The sequence below is a fragment of the Aspergillus terreus genome, genomic scaffold (assembly GCF_000149615.1).
Source record: "Aspergillus terreus NIH2624 scaffold_10 genomic scaffold, whole genome shotgun sequence".
In the NCBI taxonomy this organism is placed as follows: domain Eukaryota; kingdom Fungi; phylum Ascomycota; class Eurotiomycetes; order Eurotiales; family Aspergillaceae; genus Aspergillus; species Aspergillus terreus.
This window is the reverse complement of record NT_165933.1, coordinates 223058-247968: the sequence shown is the minus strand read 5'-3', so window position 1 is coordinate 247968 and position 24911 is coordinate 223058. Positions and strand designations below refer to the sequence as shown.

Genomic DNA, 24911 nt, shown 5'->3' with positions numbered 1-24911 from the left:
CATCAATCACAGTCCAAATAAACACAAGAAGAGAAAGGCAAACAAAGCAAAGCATGATCAACAGAAAGCCGCAGCGCCAGGTTCCAACCACTGCAGCTGGCCATCCTACGCCGGAAGTCGATGCGTCGTAAAGGAAAACACCCTCAAATCCAAGAAACTCCCAGCGCCGTGTATGTTGATACAACATTCTGTGGAAGAATCACTTCACCCAGGAAGAGTAGTCTAGGACAGACAAACCTTTATTACTGATGGCGGCCACGCTGATTAGCAAGACACTAGGTTGATGTGATTATCGTTAAGAGCTGCGCAGGCAAATAGTGTGCGGTGCGGGTGGAAAGCGGTGCTCGCGATGGGCGAAGACCGGTTATGGTGCAAGAAGCTCGAGTACGGCTCAAATGTCGACAGGTAGGTCCCGTCCACATTGAAGGTCTTGACTTCATGCCGGTTGGTGCCACTAGAGAAGGAGGGTCAGTTGCATCGGCGGAAACTCCTCGACGAGTTCCAGACTTACACCATGAAGACAGGGGCATGTTCATGCACGCTCAGGGTGCGGAGGGTGTCTTTGGTGGCGTAGATAGTCGAAATTGGATCGGACAATCGGAGATCCCATAGTTTGATCTCCCCGTTTCGACTTCCAGACACCAGCTCCCTCAACCCTCCTCGCTGCATGTGGACGTTGGTGATCCACTGCTTATGCTCGCGCCAAACTTTGACCATGGCTGTGGTGGGCTTGAGACGCTGATCGAACACACGGACAGCTCCGTCCCCAAATCCAGCAACGAAGATGTTTCCAGCCACTTGGTCAGAGGTCAAAGATGTGATACACGAACCTGACCGAGCGGGGATATCCTAAAAAACACAGTGTTAAGAGATTGTTCGACGGGTATAACGGAAGAGAAGACCTACATTCGTGCAGACCTCTGTGGCGGCGTTCCACACACGGATAACCTTCACATCGCCTGCAACAAGCGCCTTGCCTTGGCCCTGTTGCCAGTCAAGGATGAGACCGGCATTCCGATTGCTGGGAATGAGCTCTGGGAGAGCCCTGAAGGCGGTCACAATTTCGACATCCTTTGCAGACTCGTAGTTCCGGAACACCTTCAGGATGCCGTCGGAAGAACCTGTCATCAAAAGCGCTTGATCGTCTTCATTAATGTACCGGACTTCATTTATCTTAGAACCCGGGGGGTTCCGGTTCGAAAAGCGATTGAGGCACTTGTGGCTTTGCCAGTCCCAGATCCTACTCCGGTGTCAGCAAGGAATAAACTCGCCACTACCTACCAATACTTACGCAATGGTGTCCTTATCATCAGCCACAGCAATGTGATCCTCGAACTGGTGGAAACACATCCTCAGTGGTTGACTATTGTTAGAAAGGAGCGTCATGGAATGATCCCATCGGTTGCTTCCGGCTTTCCCCTTCAGGGGTTGGGTCTCAGCAATGATCTTTTCGTTACGGCTTCGTCTCCAAAGGCGCTCGTTATAGTCGGCGCTACCGGGTTCGTCGGGCTCATTGGGCTTCATCTGGGGTTCACGGAAATACTGAAGATGCGTAAGAAAACGTCCATACTTGTCGTTGAACTCCTGGCAGATCAGATGGAGAAATTCTGGGATTACCTCTGTGGACCAATCGAGGAACCGACTGGTCAGGGGAAGGGACGGGGGTGTGGATGGGTCCCTAGGCACGAACCCACGGGATGTGGGTGTTGGGGCCTGATGGTACGCTGTCGCCGGTGCGACCTGGTCGTTGACTTCCGGGGGACGGGTCCATTCGGGGGGGGCTCGGCCTCGTGGGGTCATGGGCACGCGCTGTTTCGGCGATGTCGCCGGTGGTGAGGGTTGCTGTGACTCTGCAGGAGACGGGCCGCCAAAAGCAAGGTTCTTGAGGGAGGCAGCAACGCTTGCGGTTCGTTTCAGGCTTAAAGACAGGTAGCCTTCCTGTTTGGGAGGAGGAAGTGATGGAGGCGTAGGAGGTGCTGTAGTCTTTCGAGATTCCGGTCTTTCTCGGACCTGCAGCTTGGGTGATACCCGATTTGTGAGCTCTATGATTTCACTTCGAATCTTTTCAGTCAGCGAGGCCATAGGGGATTGCAGCAGGGCCAGATGGATGTAGTCGACAATCGTGCAGGCATCCTGGGCAATATCAGGGTGGGGATCAACAGAGAAAATGAGTAGCTGCTTCCAAATAGCACCAAAAGTAGTGTTGCGGGACAACGCCCGTGGCTTCTGGTGGCCATTAGCCGAGCCATTTGGCATATCTTCCAGTGTGAGGCCTCGAGAACCTCCTTGCTCCGCCCTGACAAGGAGGTTTCGCTTCTCCTCCTGGAACTCATCGAACGCCGCAACAAGGAATTTATTCTGGTAGCGCTTCACGAAAACCGAGAAGAAGACCAACAGCTCCTTTCTCACAAGTACACTGCCATCTGCAGACATCGGCAGCACAGCCATGGCCAACGACTCTTCGATTTGGGCCACCTGATCCGTCAAATCAGGGATCCCCAGGAATGTGGTCACTGCATGCAGCATTGCAGCTCGAACTTCTGGAACAGGATCAAAGTTGAGCTCGCAGAGGCGTGCAGGTGCAGCGCAACGAATTGCCATCCATTTTGCTTCGGGGAAATCGCGCCAAAGCATGCTGATACAGAGACACGACCACTGACGTAACAAGGGATTCTCAACGTCCGTTAAATGCACCAGGCATGACTCGACAAGCTCCCCAGAGAGGCACACATTTTGACCTTGGGGGTAGTTCTTGCAGAAAATCGAGACAATGAAGGCACACATAGCCCGATGTTCACTAGCATTGCCCACTGGAATTGGCGAAGAAGGATTGAGGATCGAAATGAAGTAGTGAATGCCGTTGTCTTTCAAAAGGTCGTTCTGAACAGTATGATCAACGGCCATAATCCGTGCCCAAATGAATACCATCACAGGCTTCAATTCCTGGGCTGCAGACTGAAGAAGTTTGACAACATAAGGAAAGATTCCAATGCTGAGAGCTAAGTGCACAGCCCAAGGTCCTAGGTCCAGGAATTTACTGAGCAAAATCAGAGCTCGCAATCGATGGGCTTGGCTTAGAAGAACCTGGAGAACAATTGGTAGTTGATCGGGGGGGTTCTTTTCCGTGGGACCGGACGAGAGGTAGACTTCGAACGCCGTGAGTTGTTCGGCGAAAAATGTGGAGTGTTGGTACTCATATTGCCTGCGACCCTCCTCATGGTCGATAAGCGCAGGGAGTTGGGCGAGGACCATCTCGACAGCCAAATCCCAGCTTTTCCACAACGGATGATGATGCGTTTCTGGTAACGCCGGGGACGAGATCGGGTGGCACTTATATGTGCGCATTATCCGTTCGCTGAGCAAGAAATTTCTGAATAGAGCCGCAACCATCAGATCCTGGCGGAAAAGTTTCTTGAATAATGCCCGCGGTAGAGTATTCCATGCGATTGTATCTGTGATGGCAGTGAAGATCCAGTTCAGCTCTCCGAGCGGGCTTCGGCGGTCCTGTAAGCGTCCTGGAACCCGGAAATCATCGATGGACACTGTGCTTTGAAGAGGGTTCTGGAGGATGAAAAAGCGGAGCGCAATCTCGATCGGAGTAGTCAGACAGCAGGTGAAGAGATCCGCAGGGAGGTCAGGGTTGGTCGGAAGCGCCTCAGTCTTCTGGCAAGCTGCGAGTATTATACAATCGCCATAATTTTGGACAATAGCATTGGGGTCTCGTTTTTGAGCTTCCATGTTCTCTTTCTCGTGCTTCTCAACAAAGGTGTGGAAGTTTTGGACGATGTTCCCTGCATTGGAAACATCGAAGACGAAAAGACTCGGCCCGGCGAGCCAGGACTGAAGGTCATAAAGCGACACGGGAATATACTGGGTGTAATTCTTGTTGAACACCCAGATTTCACCAGACTGAGTCGGGAGAGGGACACCGTGACCGTTGTAATGGAAGAGCACTCTTTCGTCTTTGGCGTTACGTCGCAGGGATATGCAGAACTTCTTCGTTTCGTCCACCGACGGATCCAGATATTGCTTGTACCTCGTCCTTAAGCTAAGGGTCTCGTACTGCTCTTGTAGTTTCTTCCCGATCTGCTCCATTATCTTGGTCTGTCCGCCACCAGTGGTTGACGTGGGGTCAACCCAACATTCGAGCTTCGCAGTGGGGTTTGTCTTGACGACATCCGGGGGGTCAACGCCGATGTTCAAGCAGATCGCAAGGGCTGCCGAGACCGTTTTCAACCGGTCCCTCATCCGCCAGTCTTGACTTGGCCAGCTTCCAATAGGATCTCGGGGGATACCGTTGGTTTCATGTCGTTTCTCGGTGAAATACATATAGAAATTCTAGGCGAATGAGACCAAGAAAAATGATGAGGCCTCCAGGGGACGTGGGCCACTGCTTACCGAATGTAGGATCTTCAGGTATTCGCTCGAGGTATACTCCTCTTGCCATCCATGTCTCATTGCGATATCCTCATCTTCTTCGCCAGCAGCCGACTTGTCGAATCCCACTCTTGGTCCATAGTCGCTCTTGGCCCGTTTCAAGGCGGCAGTGGGCCGAGCACTGTCCGACGCTCTATCCGAAGTGACTCGAGATTCTGCGACAGTTGGATTCTCCCCAGCTGAGCTGGTCGGTCTCTCTGGGGTCGTGACGGGAGGTTGTGTTCGTTCGACGGTAGTGAACGACCGGTGGTGTCCGGGAGTCGGTGCGGGGGACTTGTCGCGCGGAGGGATATAAGTTTCCAGGTCGGGGCCAAAGGCAACCCGGACGGTTTTGGTGGGGTTCTTTCGAGGTTCAGCCGTCAGACTTGACGCTTGAGGCTTGGATGTATTATTTGGATCCATGGTCGAATTAGGATTCTTCATTGCGCGTCGCTCATGATGTTCTTCCGGGTCAAATAAGCGCCACTTCCGAGCACCTGGATTAGAAAGGGTAAGAGATCTATCGCGAGAAGCGGATGTAATCCATCATGGTTAGAGGGACCATCATATCTCTGCAGCGCAAATTAATATGTGAAATGCGCTCACCTGGTCAAGTATCATCTCACTGCGCACGCTGAGAGCTGACTATCATACCCAATCTGGAGGTTCTGCAGCAAGAGAACCAAGGCAGCCGCACAAGGGGGGCGAGTGCTTGTTTCCAAAAGAGCCAAGAGTCAGGGAGAGATCTCTCCTTCACCTGACAATAAGGTAACGAGCACCTTTCTCCAAATTCACAGCTCCAGGGTCTCGGAGTGAATGTCGGGGTTGAATGCTGAGGTCGTCATGAGCTTCGGGCGTGATGTCTTGGCATTCAGTGGACCGGATAATCTGTAGGCCCGCACCCGCCTGTGACGGCATTCACTCTGCCTAATTAGGGACTGCACTCTTATGCCGTCCATACCTAATTATTCTTCTGATTCCATGTTAACAGGGGTGGATAAGAGCGCCTAGTCTCTAAACCTAATCTCCTCCACTTTTTATCACGTCATTTTGCGCTAGAAATCATCCTGTTAGTGGGCGGGTGGTGTATATTTCTACCTGAGGAAACCAGTAATGGAAGAAGTTCTACTTTTTACATTCATTAAGGAATGTCTCAGACATGGATAGAGGCTGTCTAGTTACTGGGAAGTAAGGATATCTTCTTGTCTCTCGCTCTTTATACAGATAGTGATAAGTTTCTCACCGTGACCAACAAATTAGGTATATCCAAATAACTGTGAGAAAGAAAAGAGACTGGACAGCTTATGGTATTTTAAGATTGCTTCTTAATAGGTGCAAACAGATTACTAGTTCTCTTATTCTTGCGCAGGTAACATATGCTGTACTCCGTACATTAACTCAATTGCATTTGATTAATCAGTTCTATTCTTCAGGTGATCACAATGGTTAGTCTTAGTCTCAAACCGGCGAGGAGATTCCTCGGTATATCCACTTGCTCGTGTTAAGATAGGGAGGAGTAACAGAAACGAGAAGTAAATAAGAAGGCAGAACATCGATGACATCCTGTGTCATGGCGGAAAGCAGGGAGAGTTCCATCCCTACAGGCAATGGCCCAGCGCTGATGGGCTCCTTGTGGCTGGGCGATTAGGTACCTACGGAGTACAAGACCCTCCACCCAACCACCCGTTCGACACTTTTACTTGGCGCGTTCGCTGGTCGGCTGGCATGGTTCAACCACTCCCACCACCAGCCGAACCGCCCCCCCTTACCCCTGGATCCGCCCTTTCTTCGGGACTGTCCCTGGCTAAGAGTGTCTGGAGTTAGACCACCAAACTAAGCGTTAAGTCGAGGAATCCCGTGTGCCACCAACCAGTCATTGCCATTTGTTCCAACGGCGCACTGTTGATCCTCCCCCACTCAGCACTGGGAATCCGAGGGTGGCAGATGAAAAATTATAATTATAGTAACGCATCATTAAATGAATCCCAGCATCTTCACCGGACAGTCGAAGGAGTGAGTCCCTTTATAGAGACGGACATAAACATCAATGTTCTCTCGGACGTATGTATGATGGCTCCCTTAATATTATTTCGATTATTAGGGAGTACTCAGGCATGAGCTGCTCCTGTTTCGGTGCATGTCTCTTCCAGTCCGCCTCTGTCCTGCAAGGATGTGTCGAGATTTGACCCATCCACTGAGGACTTTGTTCTTATTAGGATTCGGGCGAAGAAGAGAAGAAGTCCATTGCTCCAAGATAGATACGTCTATTGTTAACGTTCAGGCTTTTGAAGCAAACCGTTGACGCCTAAGGGGAAGGGTTAAATTCCCCCACAAATATTCAATGGCTGGTGATTGTGTGGAATCAGTCTGTTCTTAGATACTGTATGCAGATCGATACGCGAGGACGGTCAGGGACCGACCAGTACGGAGAATACCTAGGCAGTTCATATGCATCCGAATGCATCGCTGGGCGGGTACTCCACGTCAAAGTACATTAAAACTGGAGTTAATCCAGGTCCTTTTACCGACATCTCATTTTGTGTCGTCCGCGATCTCTCTAACTCCCCCAATATAATGAGATAGTAAAGGGAGGAGGTTGAAATTCCGATAAACATAGAAAGGAAATACACTAAAATAAACCCTTCCCAAGCATGTAACTATGTAGTTAGTTGGTGCATACATGCCTGACGGCGAAGAAGCCTACCAGGGGTATATCGACTTGGCCCATGGCGGTGGAAAACGCAATTCCTTTTTACCTACCCTCGTGGGCCACCGTCTTTTCCTCGTCAGGCCGATTACCCAGCTAGCCTGGAGTTTGCTCTCCCGTATGCTTTCGATTTCTGATTCCATTTTTATTGATTCTTCTATCGTGAAGAAATCCTAGTGATATTATCATTTGGACCATATTTTTCCCATCGTGAAGACCCGGTAAGGTCAAGGAAATTCTTGATTTTCTCCCCCCTTTAGAGACTAAAAAACCAACCAACCAAACTACTCAAACCACCTCCCCCCATTTTCTACCCTTTTTCCAAAAATTAAATAAATAATAAAAAAAAAAAGGATTAATTATCTAATTCATGCTGGCCAGGAAACTTTGAAACGCCGGAGCCTCGCATTATTATTCATTATTATCCATTCTGGTCTCCCTCTCCTCTCTCTCTGCACACTTCTCCTCCTCGACCGTCTCCATCTTCACGACTCCATCCTAATTCCTCTTATTCTCCGACACTCTTCTTTTCTCCGCCCCTTCCTTTCTTCCTCCTGGGGGCTTTTCTTCTTTTCTTCTCTTTTCTCTCTTGTCTCTTTCCATCCAGTTTGGTTCCCGGCCACCCCTGTCGTCTTCCTCCATAACTCGCTCATGCTCCCTGAAAACCGCAGCCAAGGTGTCGCGAAGTTCCTTTGGAAGTAGAAGGGATCATCTTTCCCTGGGAACTCCGTGACGCGAGTCTTTGTGGAAAGGAAAGCGTTCTGGACAAATTTGCTTGTCTTCTTCGCCGACGGCCCCAACTCCGCGTCGTTTTGTCCGGCCTCGATTGGGCCCTATCGTCGCTCGTTCGCTGGACATCATAGAGCCTGGAGCGCGTTTGGCGTCTGTTCTTTCATTTTAATATATCTTTCCTTCTGTTCTTGACGCGCTCATTCGTTCGCTATCGCCCTTTGTCCATTGAACACCTGGTCCTTGTGTGGTGGAAGAGCCAGCGTTCGCATTCGACACGAGTCTTCGATTTTCCGCTCTTTCTGAACGACTTTTTACGATTCAACTCTCACGATGGCGTTTCTCTTCAAATCGAAAAAGAACCAACAGGCCACCGGCCTACCTCCGGCGACTAGAAACCTGCATACCTCGGAAGGGGCCCCGACCTCTGCCTCGTCGTTCGGACCCAATTCCATAAAGGAACGGGAAGGGAGTACCCAATCGCCGACTCCAAGCAGCAGTTACAATAACTCGTTGAACTCGGTCACCAGCACAAGTAGTCCGGATAATCAGCGCATGCGACAAAGAGCCGAGTCCGAGTCGCAGGTTGGTTGTCCCGTCATGGCCCCTCTGACCACAATCCTTCCTTGAGTGGTCTTTTTATTCGCTCTCCCTAGCTATATTCGAGCATCACGACTAATTTCTCTTTCCTCTAGATTCAACGGCAGCAAGCAGCGAGTACCAGTCCCCAAACGAGCCCCGGTGCATCTCTTTACCCATGGTGTCAACGTCGTCTCAATTTCTCTTCGCCGCAAGGAAACCCCTTTCCACGATACGGTGCCGCCGTGAATGCAGTGGCTTCCAAAGAAGGCGATATCTACATGATGGGAGGTTTGATCGATGGTTCAACCGTAAAGGGGGATCTCTGGATGATCGAGAGCAGTGGGGGCACTTTGTCGTGTTTCCCCATTGCTACCGTGTCGGAAGGACCAGGCCCTCGAGTAGGCCATGCCAGCTTGCTCGTCGGCAACGCATTTATTGTGTTCGGCGGCGATACCAAGGTCGACGAAAATGACACGTTAGACGACACGCTCTACCTTCTGAATACCTGTGAGTAACCAGCCGCTTCTTACCACCGGAAGAGCTCGGTAACTGATCTTGGAAGCTTCCCGTCAATGGTCGCGGTCTATCCCTCCCGGTCCGCGCCCAGCTGGGCGTTATGGCCACACTCTGAATATTCTCGGCTCCAAGATCTACGTCTTTGGTGGACAGGTTGAAGGCTACTTTTTCAATGATCTGGTGGCTTTTGACCTGAATCAGCTCCAAAATCCGGGGAATAAGTGGGAGTTCCTGATACGGAACAGCCATGAAGGCGGGCCGCCTGCTGGTCAAATACCTCCTGCCAGAACCAACCACACCATTGTGAGTTTCAATGACAAACTCTACTTGTACGTTTTGCTCCTGTTCCGTTCTTCACTGCCTCCATTATCAACTCGATTTGCTCACGGTCCGTTAGGTTCGGAGGTACAAATGGTGTCCAGTGGTTTAACGACGTATGGTCTTACGACCCCCGTGCCAATCAGTGGGCCCAGTTAGACTGTGTGGGATTCATCCCTACCCCACGGGAGGGGCATGCTGCCGCTTTGGTGAACGATGTGATGTATATTTTCGGTGGTCGCACTGATGAGGGTATGGATCTAGGTGATCTGGCCGCCTTCCGCATTTCCACCCGACGGTGGTATTCCTTCCAGAATATGGGACCTGCTCCATCGCCAAGATCTGGACACAGCATGACAGCGTTTGGTAAACAGATTATTGTCATGGCAGGTGAACCGAGCTCTGCGCCGAGAGATGCCACGGAGCTGAGCATGACGTATATCCTAGATACCGCAAAGATACGGTACCCAGCCGAGACGCAAAATGGGGAAAGGGTGCCACAGTCGGGCTTGAGGAAGGGCAGCGCAGATAAGCCAGGCCAGCAATCTGGCCGTACATCTCGGGAGGCACAAAACACACCCATCGATCCCCGGCGGCCCGGGTCGTCCCGGGACAGCGTTATGAGTCCGACGGGCAGGCCAACGGACTATGGCCCAAGTCCTGGACCAGGCTCCCGGCTACCAAGGGCCTCGATCGCACAGGCACCGTCCGGGCCTCCCCCGCCAGGTCAGGCGCCGACCCCCGGGGCTCGTGGAGCCGCACCACAACACGCAATGAACCCTCGGAGCAAGACTCCCACCAAACCGGACCGTTCGTACGGCGGGCCCCCAATCGACACTGTAAGAGCTTTGGGGAGTGACCGAGATCGGGAGTCTCCTGTGGCGAGGGAATCTCCGAAGGACCCAAGATTTGCCCAGGATTCCGGTGTCCCTGCAAAGCCACCATCGAGAATGTCGGCTAGAGCCATGGAAGCCGGTGAGGCCGCACCTCTTGTCAGTGGGCCATCCCGACAACGCTCCTTGCGCCAACATAGGCATCGCAGCTCCATGGACAGCGCCGATGAATCTGTGTTGGGGCGGCATTCCAGCATTGATGGTTCTGTAGAATCTCGGGCGTATAGGAACTCACGGACGCTCGGGGACGAACCTCGATCCCCCAGGTTGACCGCTCACCAAGAAGCCTTGATCAAAGAGCTCGAGGCCATGAAAAGCCGCAATGCATGGTATGCGTCAGAGTTGGCATTGGCCAAGAAAGCAGGCTATACTCCGAATACGTCGTCTGCGCCTGGCTTGGATGAACGGGCCGCAGATGTGTTTGCTGACGAAGATCGCCCTCTAATCGAAGCTTTCCTGTCGATGAGGGCGGAGTTGGCGAAGATGCAAGCCACGGTGGATCGACAAGCCGCAATTGCATCGAAACGGGTCGCCGAGGTCGAGCATCAAAGAGACGCAGCTGTCAATGAGGCAGCTTATGCGCGCGCCAAGCTGGCCGCCCATGGTGGTAGCCAGCACGGCACGCCTCAGCCCGATGGTGGCTATCAGGATCTCGATGAGACGATCACCGATCATACCACCGATCTTAGCCGAAGATTAGCCCTCGCCCTCGCCGCTCAAAACGAACTCAAGTCTAAACTGGAGGTCCTGACGTCTGAACTCGACCAAGAGAAGCGCGGACGGGAACTCGCCGAAGAGACATGCGAAGCTACGAGGAGACGACTGGCCGAACTTGATATGCAGAGCAACGCTCTTGAACTCGAAAGTCTGCGTGCAGAGCTCCACCGAGCAGAAGCTGCCCTCCGGGAGGAATCGATGCTGCGAGCGGACGCCGAGTCTAACTTGAAACGGTTGACCCTGGATAAGGAAGAATTGTCAAGGAAGGTCGAGGATTCATCGAGCCGTCTGAGAGACCTCGGCACGAACTTGGGCGGTCTACGCGAGGCCGTCACGGCTTCGTCGGAGAAGGCCGCGCTGATTGAGAAGCAGCTCGAGGAAGAGCGTGAGCGACGTGAAGGATTGGAAAGGAAACTTCTACAGCTGCGGTCTGAACATGAGGAGCGAACCACCGAGCTTGAGAACACCACCCGCCGCTTACGGGATGCGGAGGAACTCGCGGAGACAAGTGCGAGGGAAGCCGAAACTCACAAGAACGCGTTCCTTCTGGGGCTTGAGCGCGCCTCCTCATTTGACTCAGAAGCGTCCATGCGCTCTCTGGCTGATCAGCGAGTAGCGGTCTTGGAAGAGCAGATTGAAAGGGCCAACAAGCTTGCGAAGGCTAGTCAGGCAGCGGCGGACGATGCTGCAGACAAGCTCCGGCGTGCGGAGGAAAGGATCGCAGGGCTGGAGGCCTACCAAGAGCAGGCGAGTCGAGAAGGCCTACAGCTTCGCAGACAGCTTCAAGCGGCCATGAAAGAGGGCCAGTCACATGCAGCAGAGAATAGGGAGCTGAAAGCTCAACTGGAGAACCAGCAGCGTGAAGCCGGTGCATTGGCTATCCAGCACGCTGCTCTGAAGGATCTTTTGGGTGATCGTGGTGTGAACTACGGAGACCGGCGCTCGCCTCGGGTCGACTCTCCTGGATCTCGATTTGGAACGCCTGAACAGGGCCGCCTTCGGGAGCTTGAACAACAACTCTCCGCCAGCCTTAAGGCTCACGAGGACTTGAAGATGTCCTTCGAAACTCGCGAGCAAGAAGCCGACCGTGCTTACAGGGAGAAGCTTGAACAGCTGGAGAATGACTACCAGTCTGCTGTTCACTATGTCAAGGGAACCGAGAAGATGTTAAAGCGAATGAAGGATGAGCTGTCCCGATACAAGGCGCAGAACGCGAAGATGCAGTCAGACTTGGAAGCGGCGCAGAAGGGCGCGGCTGAATCCACTGGGTCATCTGAAGCATCAGCGGAATGGGAAGTTGAGCGTTCCCAGCTGCAGAAATCGATCTATGATCTGCAACAAGAAACCTCAGCATCCATCGCCACTCTTGAGAACCAGGTCGCGAAGTTGAGGGAAGACCTGTCTGCTGCGGAGGCAGACAAGACCAAGTCTCGCGCCGAATACGAGAGCATCAAGAAGGAATTGCTAGCAGCAGCTGAGAAGAGCCGCTCGGAACTAGAACAGCTCAAGCATGAGAATAGTCTCCTGGAAACCCGCGCATCAGATGCGGAGCAGAAGGTCACCATGCTCCTCGACCAAGTCGAAGCGTCGGTTGGCCATTATCGTCGGCAGTCGCAACCTGTTCAAGGCCTCAATGGCATCACTCGTACACACAGCAACGCGTCCAGCAATACGATTGGAGCCGGCAATCGGTCCAGAGCCAACAGTGCTGTGTCTCAGGATGAACCGTTTCCGGACAACCGGGGATCCATGGCTCTTGACTCCCTCGCCAACGAACTTGAGGCCCTGCGGACCCACTGGGAGAGTACGAATCGAAACTACCGCCTGAGCACACAGTCCGACTTTGACCGAACCCCTACGAAGGAGACCGGCCTGAGCGACAGCCTTGCCGAATGGCGGCGGCGCTTAGATGAGGACGAGACTAGGTCTAGCTCCCCCGAGAAGAGTAAGCCTCGCAACGCCGGCGAAGGGCCTGCAGCAACGAACATGATATGAAGTGCTTCCAGCGTATGATTTGTTTGTATTCCGTTGGAAGTTGATGCCTTGGCCCGGAGTCAGCCTAGGGATCTTTTGACCTCCGTAACAGGTTTATGTTGCCGGGGGTCTGTTAAAAACCAACAAGGCGTTACGATTCTACTTGTTGAAATGTTCCGACGGATTTGGCTTTCCACGCAATGTTAGGTATCTGTTTCGTGCTCGACTATTTGACCCAACCTTGTTCCTGGGCAGGTGACGTTGGGCATGTCGTTATTACTTACGTTGCTTCATTGTCTTTTTTATTCATTATGTCATTTTTCATTCTTCATGCTGAGCCTCATTTTCCGACCTGGATCTTTGATGCAGTTTCTCTTCGTGACTTCTTGTTTTCTTCTTATACCCCTTCATATTTCGACTCTTTGACCTGGACTGTACTATTACTACTGTTTTCTTCTTTTCTGTGGGGTTGTTATCGCCCATCAATTGACTTCCAATAAGAGTTGGTGAATCTCTTTTCCTCCTTTGTAGTGACGCCTGGGTCTGTGGTACAGTCAGTGCTGCAAACCATCCAGGGAAGACGGTTTGCGCGGGTTCTCCTTGTGGGATGGGCGCCAACGAGCCCTGCCCAGTTAACGAATAGACTGGCTGTTGTCGGAGTGATCGAAGGCTTGCGGCAAGGGGGTGGTCGTGGGGGATTGGGGTTCTGACGACGAGGCGAACTGTGTTTATTTTTCTCTGGCAAGGGGCTCAGTAAGGTGTGTACATGGCAGTTGAGAGAGAATACGTGTTTGTATAACGGTGGGCAAACGCAGCTCGAACAACTTCCAACTTGATGGGGATTTGCACAAGAAATTGGCTTTATACTCCGTAACTAACTACAGTATCCCCCAGGGGTTTTAAATTTCTTCATACTTGGATTATTGGATGTTACAGAGAACAGACCGTTGGGAAGTGGACCTGGTGTCTAGTTTGGGTAGGAAAGGCGATCATCGGCCAGCGGTGAGACACCGATACCAATCTTTATTTGTCTGTAGGAGAAAGCCTAAGATTACAATAATTCAGCCCTTGCCAATTTGTAAAGACTCATACGGAGTACCTGTACATTCTCAAAGGGCGTGGGGTGACAACGGAGGTACTGTTGCTTATGGAGTACGTGGAGCCTCTGGTAATATAAATCTCTTGCCAGATCTGGGTCTGATAAGGATAAGAGGCCAGAATACCCACTTCTGCCCAAATTCGCCCGCTGTCAGTCCAGGTTGATTTGAGGTAGTATTCCTTTATTATTATTATCCTCGTTGTTATTATTATTTATTCTTATTTTATCTTTTCTTTTTCTCACACCAGCGGTGATTGTGATTTATCCAGCAACATCGGCAGGGCTCAGATGATCCTCACGGACTGGGTGGATGAACTTATCTAAGAGTATATGGCCACATACCAAATTCCACCAAGTGTCCGTCATCCATGTGGCCATCGGGAGAACGATCGTTTACTTTTATGGCTTGGGAGGCGATGCGGTATGGGCCGGGCGAGGCTATTTTTGATTTTTTCTTACTCCGTACTTCTTTTTTGCCGCCCAACGTTACTCCGTCCATACGACTTCGTTTAGAGAGGGTGGCTGGGTATCCTGGCCCTTCTGAGGTACCGAGGTAGGGGACGGTAAATTGGAGGCTATCCTGTGTGATTTTGGATAGATCCAGAAGATCCCGAAGAATGTCTCTTAGCGAAGAAAGATCGAATTTAAGATTGCTCAGAAGGTCTGCAGACATGATTGAAACAAGGATTCTATCAAAGTTACACCTACCTTAGTACCTAACTAAACTATGCGGGATATAAAGGTTTCCAGAATAGGGGAACGTATTCTAGTGACTTCATTTGTTTAGGTAGGTACCTGTGAAAGGATCTTCACGACCAGAGGATTATTGAAAGATGATTTCTGGAAGCATTAGTCTTTGTAGAAGTACCTGGTAGAACCTTGACTTGGCCATAGTGAAGATAGGTAGCGGTACCTGCGGTCCGTCCTAGGTAGAATCAGGCTCTTTCCTGCTAGAGAAATTGTGACGGCGGAATTACCATACCAATACAACCACTGGTGTTTTCTTACCCGCCCCCTCCTCTTTCTCTCTCTCCCTCATTATTCATTATTTCTCTTCCTCCTTCTTCCTCTTCCTCTTCTTCCCTATCCTCCTCCGTTTAAGCCCTCCTCCTGCCATATCAAGGCTTTGCCCTTGATTTCTCCTCTACTATCCATCATCTTCTGTTGCATTTGCTTGCGTTCGCGTTCCTTCTCTCTCTTCCATCTCGCGGGTGCGGTATTTTCCTGCGATTTGCCTGCCGTTTTCGAGGTCGGTCAGCTGGAAATCTCCTTTCTGTTCTCCGCCTTTTCCCTTCGGTCGGTCGGTCGGTCTGGTCGACATCACCGCCATCTCACTTCCCTCCTCCTTCCCGCCTTTCACTCCGTCAAATGTGAGTATTCACTGTCCGTTCTCTGTGATCTATTCCCATCGTACTCCCTCACTCCCTCTTTCTTTCTATCTCCGAGTGTCTGGCTCTTCTGTGGCCTTTTGTCACCGGCCAGATTCCTTCCGCCAAGCCGCTCTACGCGCCTGCAGCTGACCGTTGTCCATTGCTGGGTGGTGGCTTTCCCCTCTCCTCTCACTCTGTTCTCCTCCTTCTTTCCCCTCCTGTACCTCGTCTGATTCTGTCCTTCGGCTTCTGCATTGTATCTCCGGCTTCATATTCTGACTGTCTCTCAGTGTCATCGGCTAGTCACAGCAGTTCGCTGTTGCACACTCTACCAAGATGACGACCATGGTAAGCATCATCTCATCTCCACCCATCCTTCGGTGACATCCGTCTGACTAGATTCCCCAGGATTTGCGTGTCGGTAACAAATACCGCATCGGCCGTAAGATCGGCAGCGGTAGTTTCGGTGACATCTATCTCGGTGCGTGACCTGCAAGAGTAAACCCAAAATCTTATCACGTATATGGCTAACAGATTCTAGGCACCAACATCATCTCCGGCGAGGAGATCGCTATCAAGCTCGAGAGTGTCAAGGCTAAGCACCCCCAACTGGAATACGAAGCCCGTGTCTACAAGTCTCTGGCTGGTGGTGTTGGCATCCCCTTCGTTCGTTGGTTCGGTACTGAATGCGACTACAATGCCATGGTCATCGATCTGTTGGGTCCCAGTCTGGAGGATCTGTTCAACTTCTGCAACCGCAAATTCTCCCTGAAGACCGTTCTCCTCTTGGCCGACCAGCTCATCTCCCGCATCGAATACATCCACGCCAAATCCTTCATTCACCGTGATATCAAGCCTGATAACTTCCTGATGGGCATCGGCAAGCGCGGCAACCAGGTCAACGTCATTGATTTCGGTCTGGCCAAGAAGTACCGGGACCCCAAGACGCACTTCCACATCCCTTACCGCGAGAACAAGAATCTTACCGGAACCGCTCGGTACGCCAGCATCAACACTCACTTGGGTGTCGAGCAGTCTCGTCGTGACGACATGGAATCTCTGGGTTACGTGATGCTCTACTTCTGCCGTGGCACTCTCCCTTGGCAGGGTCTGAAGGCCGCGACCAAGAAGCAGAAGTACGACCGCATCATGGAGAAGAAGATGACGACTCCCACCGAGGTTCTCTGCCGTGGCTTCCCCAACGAATTCTCCATTTACCTGAACTACACCCGTTCTCTGCGGTTCGATGACAAGCCCGACTACTCCTACCTCCGCAAGATCTTCCGGGACCTCTTTGTCCGTGAGTCGTTCCAGTACGACTACGTGTTCGACTGGACAGTCTACAAGTACCAGAAGAACGCGGCCATGATCGTCGATGCCAACAGCAAGAAGGACAAGGAGGCTGAGGAGCAGCAGCGCCGTCAGGGCGTCGGTGCCGCTCCCATGGGCACTCCTGGTGCTGCCGCCAAGCCCGGTGCCATCTCCAGCCAGCGTCGCAAGGTCATCGACCGTGGAGCCATGGACAACACCCCGGACACTAACCGTGCTGTGGGAGGAAGCGATAGGATGTGAGTATCTGAAACCTAGGTTCCGTGTAGGGAACCCCTTTCCTCTGCGTTCGGTGCTTTCCCCTGAACCCCCTCGTAGAGGTCGTTTGAGTCCTAGAATCTGACTAATCTCATAGTCTTCGGCGTTAGGCTGCGTTCGGCTTCCAAGGTTGCTGCTTCAGGTGCATATGGACCTGCTGGTGGTCGCTCGAAGCGGGACGATGGGTATGGTGCTCAGTGGTACTAATTGTGTAGCATGAGGGGGTGGTTAGAACGGGAGACTTCTTGGAGCTTTTCGTTCGGCTGCTCTGCATGTTGGCACGAGGTTGTCTCGACGAGCCCAGGGATATCGTGATACCGGTCATTCTCCGCACTTGGTGGCATATCTTTTTCCGACGTTGATCTCACCTTGGGTCTCCCTTCGTGCTATTTTTCTTATTTTCTTTCCTTGCATCTGTTAGCCCATTATCCCGTTTTCGATCGTCCTCCGGTACCGCCCGTTTCGATCCGTTGCGTTTTGTTCCGACATGTTCGCCTGCCTTCGATTCATCTTCGCCTTTTTGCCCCATGTGGGTGGCCAATTCGTCCATCCACTGCATCGATCTCGTGGCGTTTTTCAATTTTCTTCAGCCTACGTGATTCGCTCGGTGCAAAAGGCTCTCGATGGCAGCTTCAAAACGCTCTGACTGTGGCTATGTCATGTCTAACTTTCCTCCCCGCGTTCAACATCTTCGTGGGAAATGACTGAAGGATCAGACTGACAACGATGCAACGTGAAACTTCTCAGTCTCTATCCGCAGCGGGTTTACGATCACTCGTAAACCTCATGTCGGAAAACTGTGTTGTTTCAATTTCCCTGCACTATCCCTTGCTTGTTATGCTGCTTGTTTTCCTTTTCGCACATGCTTTGCTGTTTTGTTTTTGTTATCCAAGATTGTCATATGACGCATCATTGAGGGGTCGATGAATGTGAAGGGACAGCGGAGGTGCATGTATTGGGGAGCGGTTCTTCTCAGATGTCTTGAGTCTGGAAGCCGCCGATGTCCTCGAACCGATGCCGTATGGCTGGGCAAATATACGGAAGAATGGGACAACGTGCGGTGGATCTGGACAACGAGAGAATACGCGTCTCGGAGAGGTGATTGGCGACGGAATCTGGCTAGGGTCGCTTCCGGGGTGGTGTCTGCGTCAATCGTGTTATTTCGCTTAATTGTCTCCCATTGTTTTTATTCTTCTCAACTCCATGTGATGACAGGCTGGTTCGCGTAAGGCCCGGGTCTTGGAAGGTATCTCGAGCTGCCCTGGCATTCTCGAATGCCATCAAGTCCGTGGAGGACCGTACAGGATATAGTCTCGTCTTTCACCATCTATCTAATCTCAGCTGTTATTATGATGCACTTTGTTGTGGATTGTAAGGTCTTGCCTTGTCCTAAGTATATTCTAAAACGACCGGTCATGCAAGGCCGGTTCGGCGATGTTGCGGCCAGCCAATCGTAAACGTGCCCGCCTGACTAATGGGATTTCTAGACTCTCCACGCCCCAAGAACATGATGGAAATCGTTACGGTCATCATCGTTCATCTGCCTTTCCCAGTGTTCTAACATCGTCTTTATACCTCCTCTCTCACAATCTACAGTGTTCCTCTTTCAAAGGAGGAGTCCTCCAGAGATGGATTATTCTTACTATACCTCTCAGTCTCAACCTTTTCCGCTTTATGGCCTTCATAACCTTCCCACCCCCGAACAGACAACCCATACCTCGCAGCCTGAGGATCTACAGGACCCCTTGGTCTCTTTGGTCTGATTCCCATCCCTCTACTTCATGCGGCCAGCCTTGCGCAATTACTAACCGTCCACCGGGGAATATAGAACTATCAATCTTTTGATCCTACCAACTTGCGTTTCCAAAATCCCGCCGCTCCCGCTTCCTTTGTCCCGCCGCACTCGCCGCCCGAGTCCTTCTCGAAGCACTCCATCTCCAGCAACGAAGTCCTCCCTCACCATGAACGCGCATCGGCCGATGGTGAGGATCAAGTCGGCGACCATGGCATGGGTCGGAGCAGCAGCGAGGAGAAAGAGGGCAGTAACATGACTCCGGCCCAGTCCAAGCGAAAGGCTCAGAACAGGGCGGCGTAAGTGTGGTCCTTCTCTTTCTGCCGTTGTCAATGCGGCAACTGGTACCAAATAGTGCGATCGTAACGGAGGCTGACCGGAACATTGCACGGTAGCCAACGAGCTTTCCGCGAGCGAAAGGAGCGGCATGTGCGCGAGCTGGAGGAGAAGGTCAACAACTTGCAGCAGGAGTCCAGCACACTCATGGCGGACAACGAACGACTGAAGCAGCAGCTGGCGAAGTTCACCACCGAGAATGAAATTCTCCGCGCGACATCCCAGTCCATCCATCATTCACAGCACGGCGCAGACGCCGAACCCACCACGACGGGCCCGTTGAAGTACTCCCCGACGGACTTCACCTCCACACTCGTGCCGGATGGCGAGCCTGCTCCTCGTCATCGGGTGACCATCTGCGAGAAAACAGGGGAGAAGCTGCTTGATGCGGGTGCGACCTGGGATCTCATTCAGGCGCACGAGCTGTTCAAGCAGGGACTCGTGGATATCGGTGATGTGTCGGAACGCCTCAAGGGTCTGGCGCGGTGCGATGGCCAGGGGCCTGCGTTCCCGGAGAACCAGGTGCGCAAGATTATCGAAGAGAGTGCTGCTGCCACGCGTGACGAATTGATTTGATTGTTCTTGGTCTCTTGCGCTCGGACTACGATGTGACGTATATATTTGGTATTTGGTTTTCTTGGTTGGATAATCGGGTGTCTTTCTGGCGTGTTACTGGGTGTATATTGTGGCGATGGATGTGACTTTGGGACTTCTTTTTGTGTGCTTGTGTTTCGGAACCACACGATAGGGCTGTCATATGAAAATCGCCTTGGAGTCATGGACATATACCGTCTTCCTCTAATATGCGATGGGTTGACGTTGCATGCTGCTTATTTACTCGCAATTCTACTCATTCGGGAGTGACTGCTTCTCCGTATCGGTGCTAATTGAACGAACCAAAGGTTTTGTACATACATCTAATCCGGTCGTCGGTCTCCAGGACCACATGTTCAATCAAGGATTTCCAGAATCTGTTTCATCATAAGCAAGAAACAAGAGCCATGTTCATCACGTTCCGGTGCACCTTCCGGTGTGTTAATATTTTGTATTATGGTTTTCGTCTTAATCCCAGTCATCATCGTCATCATCGACCTGTGTCTTCTTAATCGTCGACGGACGTTCGTCGTCAGACGAGTCCGACCGCTTCTTCAGACGGACGTCGCTTTCTTTGAGAGCACCAAGGTCCAGGAGCATTCGCTCCAAATCTGTCCAGCGTCAGTATGAATCTGGAACCCCCGGCCACGTTTAACCCGCTACAGGAATTGAGGAGCTACCTTCGATCTTCGTTCTGGGACCACGAAGCTCTTTCAATGTGATCAGCTGTTGCCGAATTTCCCCGTCCTTGTAAACCAAGATCGTCGGGGTATTGCGGTCCGGGTAGCCTTCGATGCACATATCACCGCGGATCTCGCAGAACTTGATATCTCCATATTTGGCGGCCAGTTGCCGCCAGAGTTCCGTCAGAATACGCGACTCAACATTGGCACTGGACGAGGAGGTCAGATGGACCAATACAAAGGCCTTGTTAGATGCCTCCGTCACTTCTCGCGCATAGTCGACCTTTTGGAGCGGGTACACTTGGTTGTAAAGACTCGTTTGCTGGATGGTGGAGAGCTCCGCCAGTCGCTTCTTGCTGAGTCGCAATCCTTCCGTCAGCTCATGGTTCGGTCATGTTGTTGCGCTTTCATTATATGCGCACGCACCGGTATTGTTCTAGAAACTCCTCGTCTTCTTCATCTTCCAGCTCGTCGAGCTCGTCTAGGTCTTTGTCCTCTAGTCGGTTCTCGTAGGCTTTCCGCTCCGCCTCGACGAGCGCTTCTTGAATGAGCGGTTCTGGGTCTTGGGGCTTTTCGGGGATGACGCCGTGTTTGCGGAGAATGTCATTCCTGTGGCGGGGGTCAGTATGAGGATGGAGGAGTTGGCGGAGAGACGGACCATTCGGTGTCTTCGTTGGGGTTTACTTCGACCTGCATTGTGCGATATGTATAACAAACAGAATAGATCCTTAGCAGGCAATGGACCAAAAGAGAATGAGTGGAATGGAAATAGGTAACCAGAATAATTATAGATGGCCGGCAAGGTTAATGCGTCGAGGCACTCCCGCCTGTTTGCACTGTTTGCGTGGACGGGACGGGCTGAGGCCACCTGGAGATTGAGCTCAACTACTCTACAACCGCCAAAACATCCATCCGCCTGCGCCAGGTTCACGTCAGGCATTCTCCTCCACCCTCGCCTTTTCTCCGACACTCCTTTCTCGCCGTCGTCTTCTCTTCGATCGCTTCCCGACCGGCGGGTAGTCAAGGCGCGGTAGTCGTCAACATACACCGCCTGCACAAGGAGAATCGCTTATCCCGCCCTTACTCGATTCCCCTGTGATTTCTCCCTCGACGTCACTTCAGCGACCAGTGTTTCTCCCCGACCATTGCTATAGAGCGTGTTCCAGCTGCTGCAATTTAGGCAGCCCGTCGCCATGAGTTACATGAAGAAAGATGAGGACGCCGATCAGACTATGATCAAGCTCGATCGGACCTCCGTATTTCAAGATGGTGAGGACATCCCACCCTACCCCTTACCAATTCTCCGGGCAATCGCGTCAGATTTTGGGATGTTATTGCTGACAGTGTCTTCCGTTTCTTTTTCGGCCTCTAGCACGCCTATTCAATACCTCTCCCATCTCCCCTCGACAATGCCGCACGCTCCTGACCAAAATTGCCGTCCTCCTCTTCACGGGGGAGCAATTCCCCACGAACGAGGCCACCACGCTGTTCTTCGGTATCTCCAAGTTGTTCCAGAATAAGGATCCGTCGCTACGGCAAATGGTGTACCTCATCCTGAAGGAGCTGGCCAACACCGCGGAGGACGTGATCATGTCGACGAGCATTATCATGAAGGATACCGCGGTCGGTAGCGATGTCGTCTACCGGGCTAATGCCATCCGAGCGCTTTGCCGCATTATCGATGTAAGCGGGTTCCCTCGAAGAGTTCGTTGTACACCAAGTTGAGTGCATTGGCTAACAATGGTTTGCGGAAAGGCCACCACCGTTCAAGGTAGCGAGCGCTTGATCAAGAATGCTATCGTCGACTAAGACTCCTTGGGTTTCCTCCGGTGCCATCGTTTCCTCGTACCACCTTCTCCCCATTGCTCGTGACGTTGTCCGAAGATGGCAAAGCGAGACCCAGGAAGCCGCCTCGGCCTCGAAGCAATCGACCGGTTTCCTTGGTTTCGGCGGCAGTTCGCAGGCGCATGCCATCTCGCAGTCGAATTTCATGACCCAATATCACGCCATTGGTCTCCTCTACCAGATGCGTTCGCATGATCGGATGGCCCTGGTGAAGATGGTTCAACAGTACGGTGCCGCTGGTGTGATCAAGAGCCCTGCTGCGCTGGTGCTCTTGGTGCGGTTAGCGGCCAAGCTGGCCGACGAAGACCCCGGTCTGCGCAAGCCCATGATGCAGATGCTTGATGGCTGGCTCCGACACAAGCATGAGATGGTGAACTTTGAAGCCGCAAAGGCCATTTGCGATATGCGCGACGTCACCGACGCCGAGGCCTCCCAGGCCGTTCACGTTTTGCAGCTCTTCCTCTCGTCTCCTCGGGCGATCACCAAGTTCGCAGCCATCCGCATCCTCCACAACTTCGCCACATTCAAGCCTCATGTTGTGAACGTGTGCAACCCTGATATCGAGTCGCTCATCTCCAACTCCAACCGCTCCATCGCTACCTTCGCGATCACCACGCTTCTCAAGACCGGTAACGAGGCTAGCGTCGACCGTTTGATGAAACAGATCTCTGGTTTCATGGCCGATATCACGGATGAGTTCAAGATTACTATCGTTGAGGCTATCCGCACACTCTGCCTGAAGTTCCCCAGCAAGCAGGCCGGCATGCTGGCGTTCCTGAGTGGTATCCTGCGGGACGAGGGTGGATACGACTTCAAGCGGAGCGTTGTGGAGAGCATGTTCGATCTGATCAAGTTCGTTCCGGAGAGCAAGGAAGACGGTATGTTATTTTCTTTCGTAATCTATCAAGTGCCGTTTGCTAACTGTCCTCAGCTCTCGCACATCTCTGTGAGTTCATTGAGGACTGCGAATTCACCAAGCTGTCTGTCAGAATCTTGCATCTTCTCGGTGTGGAAGGTCCCAAGACCTCTCACCCGACCAAGTACATTCGTTACATCTACAACCGCGTTGTTCTGGAGAATGCCATCGTTCGTGCTGCTGCTGTGACGGCTCTCGCGAAGTTTGGCGTTGGACAGAAGGATCCCGAGGTCAAGTCGAGTGTCTCCGTTCTTCTCACTCGGTGTCTTGACGACACCGATGATGAGGTGCGTGACCGTGCTGCGCTCAACCTTCGGTTGATGGCCGAGGAAGACGAGATGGCCTCCTCGTTCATCAAGAACGGTAAGTTTTTGTGCGTTTGTCATGTGATAGTGCCACGGCTCATCATGGGATTTAGATTCTATGTACTCTCTCTCGACATTCGAGCACCAATTGGTCATGTATGTGACCTCGAACGACAAGCAGACGTTTGCCGCTGCCTTCGATGTTTCCACGATCCCCGTGGTCAGTCAGGAACAGGCGTTGGCTGAGGAGCGGACGAAGAAGCTTACCTCTGCCACCCCGACCCTCAAGGCGCCCACGGCCGGTCCTACCAAGAGCAAGGCCAACGGAGTCGCCGAGGCTGCCACTGCTGCCGCAACTCAGAAGTACGCCGAACAGCTTATGCAGATCCCAGAGCTCAAGGAGTACGGTACTCTCCTCAAGTCCTCTGTTCCTGTGGAGCTTTCCGAGAGCGAGACGGAATACGTCGTCACGGCTGTCAAGCATATCTTCAAGGAACACGTTGTGCTGCAGTACGATATCAAGAACACCCTTCCCGACACTGTACTCGAGGATGTCACGGTGGCTGCTACGCCATCCGAAGAGGACGTCCTGGAGGAGGAGTTCATTGTCCCTGCGCCGAAGCTGGCTACGAACGAGCCGGGCATTGTATATGTTACGTTCAAGAAGCTTGGTGGCGAGCACAGCGTCCCCGTCACGTCATTCACCAACGTCCTCAAGTTCACCAGCAAGGAAATCGACCCTACGACAGGCGAGCCCGAGGAATCCGGATACGATGATGAGTACCAGGTCGAGGACTTGGAGCTTACTGGCAGCGACTATGTCATTCCTACGTTCGCTGGCAGCTTCGACCACGTCTGGGAGCAGACTGGTGCCAATGGCGAGGAGATTAGCGAAACGCTACAGCTTAGCAACATGAAGGGCATCACAGGTAAGACACGAAGACCAGGTTTGTACAGACAGGATGCTAATCTTCCTACAGACGCTACTGAACAGCTGATCTCTACTCTGTCTCTGCAACCGCTCGAGGGCACCGACGTGGCCCTGAGCAATAGCACGCACACCCTCAAATTGTTCGGCAAGACAGTAACCGGGGGCCGGGTTGCGTCTCTGATCAAGATGGCGTACTCCAGCAAGACGGGTGTCACGACGAAGATCACCGTCCGGGCGGAGGAAGAGGGTGTCGCTTCTGCTGTGATTGCGTCCGTTGCTTGACTTTGTAAATTGTAATAGGGCATGAGCTTGGTGGCGCATTTCTGCAGCGGGTCCAGCATTATGAGATCGGACTTGTTTTGTGTTCTTGACGTTTTTTCTCCTGATGTTTCTTTTTAAAACTTTGCCGATTATAATGCAGTTTTGATCTAGAGGTGAACGTTCTGTAGGCGTCCAACATTGTCTATGTTTTTGTTCTCGTCACTTTTGTGGGTCACATGTATGCATGATATATTTTGCAATGCGCCAGCAATATCTACTATAAAACGAATCTTATTAACATACACACCCGGAGGGGACCATCAGTCATGAATCATAATAT

General features: G+C 52.1%; 7 protein-coding genes across 7 annotated transcripts; 4 read left to right on the top strand and 3 right to left on the bottom strand.

The window, feature by feature from the left end:
* Window positions 1-264: 264 nt before the first annotated feature.
* ATEG_06929 (ubiquitin-binding TORC1 subunit KOG1) lies at window positions 265-4860 on the bottom strand (the record flags this gene model as incomplete). Its single annotated transcript, XM_001209615.1, has 5 exons — window positions 265-454; window positions 512-849; window positions 907-1240; window positions 1292-4338; window positions 4399-4860. 5 exons carry the CDS (start codon window positions 4858-4860, stop codon window positions 265-267), a joined length of 4371 nt encoding a protein of 1456 aa, XP_001209615.1.
* Window positions 4861-8185: 3325 nt separating this feature from the next.
* ATEG_06928 (putative cell polarity protein (Tea1)) lies at window positions 8186-12873 on the top strand (the record flags this gene model as incomplete). The annotated part of the gene is made up of 4 exons (XM_001209614.1): window positions 8186-8437; window positions 8548-8941; window positions 8997-9279; window positions 9348-12873. The coding sequence occupies 4 exons, from the start codon at window positions 8186-8188 to the stop codon at window positions 12871-12873; spliced, it is 4455 nt and encodes a 1484-aa protein (XP_001209614.1).
* A 1394-nt stretch (window positions 12874-14267) lies between these two features.
* On the bottom strand, window positions 14268-14624 carry ATEG_06927 (uncharacterized protein; the record flags this gene model as incomplete). Its single annotated transcript, XM_001209613.1, has 1 exon — window positions 14268-14624. The coding sequence occupies one exon, from the start codon at window positions 14622-14624 to the stop codon at window positions 14268-14270; it is 357 nt and encodes a 118-aa protein (XP_001209613.1).
* Window positions 14625-15657: 1033 nt separating this feature from the next.
* ATEG_06926 (casein kinase 1 family protein) lies at window positions 15658-17115 on the top strand (the record flags this gene model as incomplete). The annotated part of the gene is made up of 4 exons (XM_001209612.1): window positions 15658-15669; window positions 15730-15802; window positions 15863-16889; window positions 17019-17115. The coding sequence occupies 4 exons, from the start codon at window positions 15658-15660 to the stop codon at window positions 17113-17115; spliced, it is 1209 nt and encodes a 402-aa protein (XP_001209612.1).
* A 1421-nt stretch (window positions 17116-18536) lies between these two features.
* Window positions 18537-19612, top strand: rsmA (putative bZIP transcription factor (Fcr3); the record flags this gene model as incomplete). Its single annotated transcript, XM_001209611.1, has 3 exons — window positions 18537-18665; window positions 18737-18999; window positions 19096-19612. 3 exons carry the CDS (start codon window positions 18537-18539, stop codon window positions 19610-19612), a joined length of 909 nt encoding a protein of 302 aa, XP_001209611.1.
* A 486-nt stretch (window positions 19613-20098) lies between these two features.
* Window positions 20099-21009, bottom strand: ATEG_06924 (uncharacterized protein; the record flags this gene model as incomplete). Its single annotated transcript, XM_001209610.1, has 4 exons — window positions 20099-20241; window positions 20311-20669; window positions 20740-20922; window positions 20972-21009. The coding sequence occupies 4 exons, from the start codon at window positions 21007-21009 to the stop codon at window positions 20099-20101; spliced, it is 723 nt and encodes a 240-aa protein (XP_001209610.1).
* A 497-nt stretch (window positions 21010-21506) lies between these two features.
* Window positions 21507-24592, top strand: ATEG_06923 (coatomer subunit gamma; the record flags this gene model as incomplete). Its single annotated transcript, XM_001209609.1, has 6 exons — window positions 21507-21582; window positions 21686-21996; window positions 22124-23036; window positions 23090-23437; window positions 23493-24308; window positions 24360-24592. 6 exons carry the CDS (start codon window positions 21507-21509, stop codon window positions 24590-24592), a joined length of 2697 nt encoding a protein of 898 aa, XP_001209609.1.
* Window positions 24593-24911: the final 319 nt, after the last annotated feature.